General features: G+C 38.7%; 1 protein-coding gene across 1 annotated transcript; it reads left to right on the forward strand.

The window, feature by feature from the left end:
• Positions 1 to 1371: 1371 nt before the first annotated feature.
• On the forward strand, positions 1372 to 2277 carry LOC121146996 (putative vomeronasal receptor-like protein 4). The gene has a single exon (XM_040966604.1). It carries the CDS (start codon positions 1372 to 1374, stop codon positions 2275 to 2277), a length of 906 nt encoding a protein of 301 aa, XP_040822538.1.
• The last annotated feature ends 7230 nt before the right edge of the window (positions 2278 to 9507 follow it).

Below are 9507 nucleotides of genomic sequence, written 5' to 3' on the forward strand. Positions count from 1 at the left end.
GTCTCCTTATTGATCCCTGGGCCTCACTTCAGTCCTAGACAACCCAGGTTGTCACCCCATGCATTGAGAACCGAGTTCCACATTCAGATTTCAGGAATGATTGTTTTGTTAAGAGAAGAACTAAATTCCTGTTTACAATGTGATTAACATAGGTTATCATGCCCAAACTTTCTTAACCTTATTTCTCTCAGGAGAGTAATATTTTATTACAAATTCATGAATTGTTCCCTGATGCCACTACCAGATTACTCAGATCCAAACATAAAATGAAAAAAAAAATTTGAAGCTCAAATAAATAATAAAGGAGAATTTTAGGGTTAAATGTATGACATATGTAGACAATGAAAGTTGTTAGGTTATGTGAATTAAAGCAGTTTTCAAGTAAATCATGCAAATATTTTAAATTAGCTGTTAATATTCATGCACAGTAAGCAGGTCTTTTCTCACTTAATTTATATATTAAGATCAGCCTCATGGGGAAAGGAGGATATTTGATGCTCTGTAGGAGCAAATCTGTTTCAGGGCATTTTTGGTATTTACAGAATGAGGAAAATTAGTTAGGAATAATCCCCCAAATATTTCTGTGTTAGATGAGGAAAGTACTGAAATTCTTATCCAGTATCCTTTATATAATTATTTCATTTTACTGCATGGCTAATAATGTATGAATTAAGCCAATATAAGCCCATATATAAGTAAGAAAAATGACTGCACACATATGTTCCATGCTTAAATATATTATTGAAATCAAATGTGAGTCTTCAAATACTTAAAGATCCAATCACTTGGTCAAATTTATGCTAATCCCATGTTGTTATGAGCGTGAATGCTCACGTTTATGGAGCAATCAGTTATCAGTTCTGATACACATGTGTTTTTGCTTTCCCAGATAAAGCCTTTAAGAAAGTTCACCAACCATCCAAATGTACAGTGTGTCCTTCCTTAAGTCATGCAAGTCATGTGGCTGTAGAAGAGTGCTTTTCCTTTTCCATCCATTCCTGAATGTTAATTATTTAAGATAAGATGTGTGTGTGTGTGTGTGTGCTTCTTCAGAGTACCTCAAAAAGTTTAGAAAGAGCAAATTAAAAGTAAGACTGCTTTCTGGAGGGTTGTTTTTATGCCAAAATTGAGAGGTTTAAAAGAGTCAAACATTAATATAATGACAAAACACTTATTGTAGAAAAAGTAGTGCAGAAATTTTAAATCCAGGAATTTCCAGTTTGCATTCAGGGCTCATAATGTGTGGGTAAAATAAAAAGGATGATTTGTGGTGACTTTCATAAAAAAGAAAACATATGACATGAGGTCTCTCTTTGTTTTATAGGCATGTAAAATGTCCTAGGTGTGCAGAGATATACAAACTATCTAATTATGTTATCATTAAAACGCGTGTATTTTTTCCAAGCTGGCATTGGGATATCAGCCAATGCCTTCCTCCTTGTCTTCCACATCTTCACATTCCACCAGGCTCATAGGCCAAGGCCCACTGATATAACCAAATGTCACCTGGCTTTTGTGCACTTAGTGATGCTGCTTACTACAGTGGAAATTTTGTCTGCACACATGTTCAAGTCAGTGAATTTTCCAAGTGACTTTAAATGTAAGGTTTCATACTATGTGAGCAGGGTGACACGGAATCTCTCCATCTCCACCACCTGTCTCCTGAGCATCGTTCAGGTCATCATCATCAGTCCCAACTCCTACTTGTCAAGATTTAAGCACAAACTCACAAGTTATATTGTCATTGCTTTCTTCTCTTTTTGGTCCCTCAACCTGTCTTCCAATAGCAACATGATCATCTATGCAGTAGCTTATTCCAACAGGACCAATCTACTCAATGTCAGTAAATACTGCTCACTTTCCTCAATGAACTCTGTCATCATGACACTATTTCTCACACTTATATTGTCTCAGAATGTCTTCTTTATAGGAATGATGCTGCTCTCCAGCATGTACATGGTGATTTTTTTATGTAGCCATCAGAGGAAGTCTGAGTACCTTCACAGCACGAGCATTTCCCCAAGAATCTCCCCTGCCAAACAGGCCACGTGTACTGTCCTAGTGCTGGTGAGTTTCTTTGTGATTATGTACTGTGTGGATATGACCATCGCATCCTTCTCATCCATACTCTGGAAATATGAGCCAGTTGTCGTGGATATCCAGAGACTTGTGGAAAATATCTACGCCACTGTGAGTCCTTTGGTGCTTATTAGTTCTGATAAAAGGTTAATTGGCATTCTGCAAAATGTGATTGGTATGAAAACAACGTTAAATTGATGAAACAAATATTACAACTTTTTTGTCCAGTAATTTAAAAAATCTAAGATTTTCATGCAGTTTAAATATGCAAGATTTTGTCTCGTGGTTTTGTCTTATATCGTAATATTTTGTAATTTGATGCTGTTGAAGTCTATATGCCTCTCATGATTCGAAGTTCTCAATTTAATAACCTTTCTGTCCCTTATACTATCATAATACGGTAAATGAAAGTAGTTTTTCAGTTTGCTTTTGGAACTCTTTCTGAAACTTAATCCCTTTGTCTTTGTGTTGGGAAAGTGATGTAAATCTTACACCTGTGTGTAATAGTTATCTGAGATTTCTTAACTTTATATAAATGAATAATTTTAGCAATTGTTAACCAAAATGTGAAATAATAAGCATGTGTTCTTACTGACAATTCCATTATTGACTAGATAAAGCAGTGAGGTGAAGGGGACACTTTATTTTATAGAGCAAATAATTTATTTAAAATTTCATGCTCTAGGAGATAAAGCCTAGTTCTCTACTTCTTAAGAGTGACTATGCATGGAAAATAGAAAGTGAATGAAAAACTTCATCTGTAGAAAAATATGAAAAAAAATAATTCCTTCAGCTTCTATGATCTAGGCAAAATAAAAGCTAAGTCATGTTGACAATATGTACTTTGAGCATTCTGTGATGATGGTTTATCCTTAGTTATATCATCTCCCCAATTCCCATGACTTCAATTTATTCATGGAAAGACTAACACGTTCTAGTAGAGACCCACCTACAAAAGTGTTGATCATTATTTCCAAAAGTTGCAAGGTGAAAAGCAGCATATAGTTAAATAGATGTGCGAGAGATTCACCTATGCTTTCACAGGGAATAAGCAAAGTATGAATCACAATGTTGGATTTTGAAGCGCATGCCTGAGAATGAACACAGGAACCTGGTAAAGAAGCATGGAACCTTGAAAATGATGAAGTCCTAGGATGGTAGGTGGGAAATAAAAACAAAAGAGAAGTCATAGTGCAACCCAGGTAGAGGCCTGCAGTCTAAATTTCAGGGCTGGTGATTATCATTCTCGTTTTTGTGCGTAGCGCATCCTAAAGCATTATTTCTAAGCCTCCATGTATTGTGGCAAATTCTTTAAATGTCTGTATTGGAAGGTCTCTGTTTCATGTTGGTGAATAAGATATTCTGGTTGGAAGTCTCTTCATTTAATGACCTGGCCTTATTCTCCGCATTCTTTTTAGTTGTAAGGTTTCTGATGAGGTATCAGTTGTTGATAGTATTGGAGATCCTCTGAATTTCATATGACATTTTCTCTCATGGACATCTTAGAAGCTCCTCTCTATTAATGTTGAGAGATTTACTCTAGTGTGTTGTTGTGAAGGTTGTTTTCATATCATGCTCATTTGGAGTTCTATGTGCTCCCTACAGAACTTTTTCCATATTAGGGAAGGTCTCTGCTGTTATAGGCCTTCTAATCCATTTTCTTTTTCAACACCTTTGGGAACTTCTAAGATACATATGCTTGGTTACTTGGCTTTTGTCTCACCAAACTAGAGCACTCTTTTGAGTTTTCCTGATTTTTTCCCTGGCTTTTTGTCAGTATATGCTGTTCCCAAGCATTTGTCTTTTATCTCATGTTTTTTTTTTCCCCTCTGGTAATGTTTCAGGATATAAAATGAACACAAAAATCAACAGCCTTTGCATGCACAAACAATGCATTGGCTGAGAAAGAATTTGTAAGAAATCTAGACTGACATACATGAAATAGTTGTTTCTTCCATGGAAATCAGCCATGGGGACTTGGCACTCTGTATGGAACAGAAAAGAGAGAAGTCGAATTAAAGTATTCGTAGCTTTATACCTTGGCCTTTTGTAGGGACCAATCCACTCCCCATAAAATTTCTTGCTGTTTTAAAGAAGGCATAATAAATATCATTACACAGTTTCAAAATTCTCCCATCTAGGAAACTATCTCTGATGAAGAAGACCATTGATTAAAATTATAAAAGCATATTTACTTTTTCCTATACATACCATGTACCCTTTAAGAATAAAACATAGTGTGTGTGTGTGTGTGTGTGTGTGTGAAAATCAGCTAGGAGGCACACTTTACCCAGAAGTGGATATCTGCCTACCTGTGCATTTATCCTCAAACACTGAAGGAGTGACACGTTTTTAACATGGCTTCATGTATTAAATTCCTAAAGCAAAAATTTATAGATGTAGACAAGATTTTGAAATCTTATCTTGAAGGTTTCACCAAATAATTCAGGGAAATTCCCTGTCCTTTTTCTTAGCACAGGGATATATTTCAAGTACATGGCTCAGGTTTAAAAGAGGTCATCTTTACACTGCTCCTACAATCCAAGATTACAGCTGTGGAAATTGACCTTTACCTGCCGCTCCAGATTGACAGCTGAACTGCTCCTTCTTCACCCTCAATGTACATGGTTCTGGGCTCCCCAGGATCCTGTGTGCCTAATGTTGGACAAGCACCAACATTGCGGCCCAGACAGGCAAATGCTCTGAATATTGCCTGCTACGTCTTTGGAAATCAGATTTACCAAATATTTTCACTGCAACACTGGTGCTAAGGGGGTACCTTGAGTTCACCTCCAAATGGTTTAATTGAGCCATGCTCCTGATTTCAGTTCAATTGGAAATTACATAAGCTGCACATGCCCTATGAAGACAATTCTCAGTATTTGACCTACATAGCACCAAACTGGGGGACAATGGTTCATCCCTGAGGGAGAGGGCTGAGCTGAGCTCTGCCAAGTCATCCCAGAGCTGGGACTCCAGCAGCCAGGAGCCTGAGCTCCGGGTGACCATTATCCCTACCTCTTGGTAACGTTCTATGATACCCACAGCCTGAGGCATTCCAGCAACTACCTAGAGCCAGGCAGCAACAGGTTGCAGCCAGAGTGCCACCTGAAGCCACCTGTACAGTTCAGCATGCAGCTTTTTTGAGAGGCAGTCGTGCACTGCCAACCCAAATTTTGACCTCCTAATGGGCAGCAAGACCCACAGCTGACCCCATATCAATTCCACATTGGGCATTTCCCATAAATGGGTTGGCTTCTGAAGCACTACATTTAGCTGCAGACTGGTAGCCAACCTACATTGCACCTAACTGGGGGACAATGGTTCATCCCTGAGGGAGAGGGCTGAGCTGAGCTCTGCCAAGTCATCCCAGAGCTGGGAATCCGGCAGCATGGAGCTTAAATCCGGGTGACCATTATCCTACCTCTTGGTAATGTTCTATGATACCCACAGCCTGAGGCATTCCAGCAACTACCTAGAGCCAGGCAGCAACAGGTTGCAGCCGAGTGCCACCTGAATCCACCTGTACAGTTCAGCCAGAGTGACACCTGAATCCACCTGTACAGTTCAGCCAGAGTGACACCTGAATCCACCTCTACAGTTCAGCATGCAGCTTTTTTGAGAGGCAGTCATGCACTGCCAACCCAAATTTTGACCTCCTAAGGGCAGCAAGACCCAACAGCTGACCCCATAATCAATTCCACACTGGTGCATTTCCCATACATGAGGTTGGCTTCTGAAGCTGTTACTTTTAGCTGCTGACGGTAGCCATTAAGAACAGTGGGACTCTGAGGGACCATTTGCTTCAGCAAACCGTACAACAGAACCATGGTCAGGTCAAGGAGACAAAGGAAGCAAAGCACCCATGAGGCTGCCTAAATATGGCACTTTTTGCATCTATCTTGATGCTCACCTGATAAGTTTGTGGCTGGAGGGCAGCAAACCCTGGGGGACATGACCAATACTGCTCCAATGGAAAACAAGCGAATAGCATTGAAAATTCTAAGGTTAGGACTTATTGGTTAGAATTTGATCCTAGAAATGTTTGAATAAGTAATGCTATTTGGGTTTAATATAGAGAGAGGAGTTAGCTGGGATACAGCTGGCATCCCTTGGGAGGACAGGAGGAAATAGGTTTGGGTTATTGAAATTAATAGTATACTTAAGGTTGTGATGCTTGGTCTCCTGTACGCTGAAGTAGGCGTATGGCTGGTTTCCACTGACTCACCCAGCCTTTTATACAAAAATGGGAGGTGGCTGTCAGGAGAAAAGCTTTAGGCAGCAAGTAGAGCAGTATTTTTTCGGATCACTTTACCCAGACTTAAAAGTAGCGAGTGCAACAACAAGCTCCTCGAGGAGAGTACCGCGGCCACAACATTTTATTTATTTGTTTGTTTATTTTATTTTTTGTTTGTTTATTTATTGAAAGTCAGATATACAGAGAGGAGGAGAGACAGTGAGAAGATCTTCCATCTGATGATTCACTCCCCAAGAGAGCGCAATGGCCGATGCTATACAGGCCAATCCAGGATCCAGGAACTTCCTTTTCTCCTACATGGGTGCAGGGTCCCAAGGCTTTGGGCCATCCTCTACTGCTTTCCCAGACCACAATGCAGGTAGCTGGATGGGAAACGGAGCTTCCGGAATTAGAATGGTGCCATATGAGATCCCGGCAGGTTATGCAAGGGGACTTTAGCAGCTAGGCCATGCCACCAGACCCGTGTGTTAAGTTTTTAATGGTGCATTACCACATACCCTCTTTTAGCTGATAAAGGAGTTTTGTTTGAAGAGTAAGCGCTTGATTATTTGTATAAAAGCAATTCAGGGGCCCAGGCGCAATGGTGCAGTGGTTAAGTCCTCTCCTTGCACGCCCAGGATCCATATGGGCGCTGGTTCTAATCCTGGCAGTCCCATTTCCCATCCAGCTCCCTGCTGTGGCCTGGGAAAGCAGTCCAGGACAGCCCAAAGCCTTGGGACCCTGCACCCGTGTGGAAGACCCAGAAGAGGCTCCTGGCTTCGGATTGGCTCAGTTCTAGCCTTTGCGGCCCGCCTGGGGAGTACATCATCGGATGGAAGATCTTTCCTCTTTGTCTCTCCTCTCTGTATATCTGCCTTTCCAATAAAATAAAAAATAAATAAATCTTAAAAAAAAAAGCAATTCAGGATATTTTAAAGAAATAAATTAGATACTATAAAAGTTTAAAATTGTAAAAATTTTGTTTGTAATATTAAGGTCTTTTACATTTTAGCAAAATAGCTTTAAAGTTATAAACTAGCCTCAGATTGTGAGTTTAAGTTGGTTTCAGAATTGGAGAATTTTGTTCTTTGAGTATTAATAGATATAATGTAAAATTGAGAAAAATAAAGCAAGAAAACCGTACAGTGAGATTTAAGTTTCAAATTTGAAATTAATGCTGTTTATTGATAATATTTAGTTGTATTTAATCAAAGATGGATCAATCAAGGCACTAACATCACAAGGTACATATATATGTATGTATGCTCACACATTCTTGTTTGTGGAATCAGAAGTTTCATCTGTTGTTCTGAATCACTTGTCAAGGATAAATTGGCCAGCCAGCACTTGAAAAGATTTAAATGTTTTTAGAGCAGAGAATTAGAGGTTAGCAGAGTAACTTTACAAGAAGATATTAAAAAAAAAATCAGGCCCCTTTCTTTTCTCCACTGTTAAGCGTTTTAAACTAGAATCCTGTCATCAGTGAAAGAAATATGCAAAGTAAGGCATTATTAACAATAAAAGTTAATAAAAATTAGGGTCTGATCCATGATGCTTATTTCTCTAATTAAGAGACTCCCAGTTCCCCAACTGTAGTTGTATCTACATCTAAATCTTTAACAATTGTGTAACAGAGTTTGGTTTGTGATATCATATATTCATCTTGCAATTAACTAGTTGATTTTGTCAATACTTCATAAAAAATCATTTCAACACAAGTTAGAATTATATTCCACTTGTTTAAATGAGTAATTTATATTTAAAAGCAGCCTAATGTATAGTGTTTATTTTCTGAATGTTGAAATTTAAACACTGAGGTTTCTGTTCAAACTGTGAGTTGTGTTGACTCTGTGAGAAATTTTGCATATATTTGAGATGCAAATATGTTCTGAGTAAGCAAATGTTGCTACTAAGGATGATCTATATAGATATAGAATAACCATTCCAGCTCTAATGATCACCTCAATAAATGCACCGAGATTGTTTCAGAGTAACAGGCCTTCCAAGACAGCATTAAAATGTGGGATGCGATGTGGCTTTTCAGATCTCGTCCTCATTGTTTTCACTGCCATGCTGCTGTGGATAGTACTTGATTCGTGATATTTTATGAATCAGTGTCTCAAAAGAGAAAATAATGACTAGAATATCAGACAGTCACATAGTCTGATGGCATTGTTTAGAACTAACCCAGATGAATGCATGCTCACTGGTTCTTCATGGAATTTGTAACTGTTCGTCTCTGTAGCAATTCGTGGAAGCTATATAGGTAAGTATTCTGCCAAGTATATGTCTTGAACCTGCATTTTTTCTGTATGAAAGAGTGTGTGTATATGTGTGTGTGTCTGTCTGTCTCCAGAACGGAGAATCCAGAGTGGGTTATAAGTGTTAATCCTAATTAGAAACTATTTTGTTTTCACAGCCGACATATCCCCACTGTGCAAGGAGCATGCCCACTCGCTAGCTTCACTTAAATTGTTTAACAAGAATTTTGTGGTGTATTTGATTATATGTGATTTGAGATGTTAACATTCATTGCATGTATTTTGTTGTTTGCAGCACTGCCAAGGATAATAGAATGTTGAGGCGAAAATAGGTTCTGTTTAACCATGGTGGAATTCAGTTTGAAACAATCAGTGATAAGGTTTTTTCAATGTGCAATAAGTGGTTTTCTGTAAAAACATTAAGAATTAAGAAATCTAGGCTATTATTCTGATTTTGGGGTAACCTGAGTTTTGTCTAGTTTCCAGCTTATCTCTAATAGGTTACTAGATTCAGTCTTCTGTATAAACAAGATGCAAATAAATACCAGGATGTGAAATGGGACAGCAAGCTGCAGTGAAGTGCAAAGAACTCATCAAGAATTCTTTGTCTACACAAAAATCCCTTCCAACTTATTAAAGTACTCAGGTTAGTGCAAACCATGTAAATATGGTGGCTATAACAATTAATAGTAAATATCAAAGGAGTCAGATTATCCTTGCTGTGGCATGTTCTCCTCATGTTTAATACGGTGTCTTTAGGTCGTCCTCAGTCACTAGGTGTGTGTATCCAAGGCACCAGAGTGCATCAGGGTGGTGTGGGAATGTGGTCTCAGATGCTCCTGTGACCTGCTCTATCTGCTCAACCTAAACCTGATAGGAAGGCCAAATGACACCATGAGCAGCACCCTGTGAAATGGGTACAAAGGCACC

This window comes from Ochotona curzoniae, unplaced genomic scaffold (assembly GCF_017591425.1).
Source record: "Ochotona curzoniae isolate NIBS_2020 unplaced genomic scaffold, NIBS_Ocur_1.0 contig_1414, whole genome shotgun sequence".
NCBI lineage: Eukaryota > Metazoa > Chordata > Mammalia > Lagomorpha > Ochotonidae > Ochotona > Ochotona curzoniae.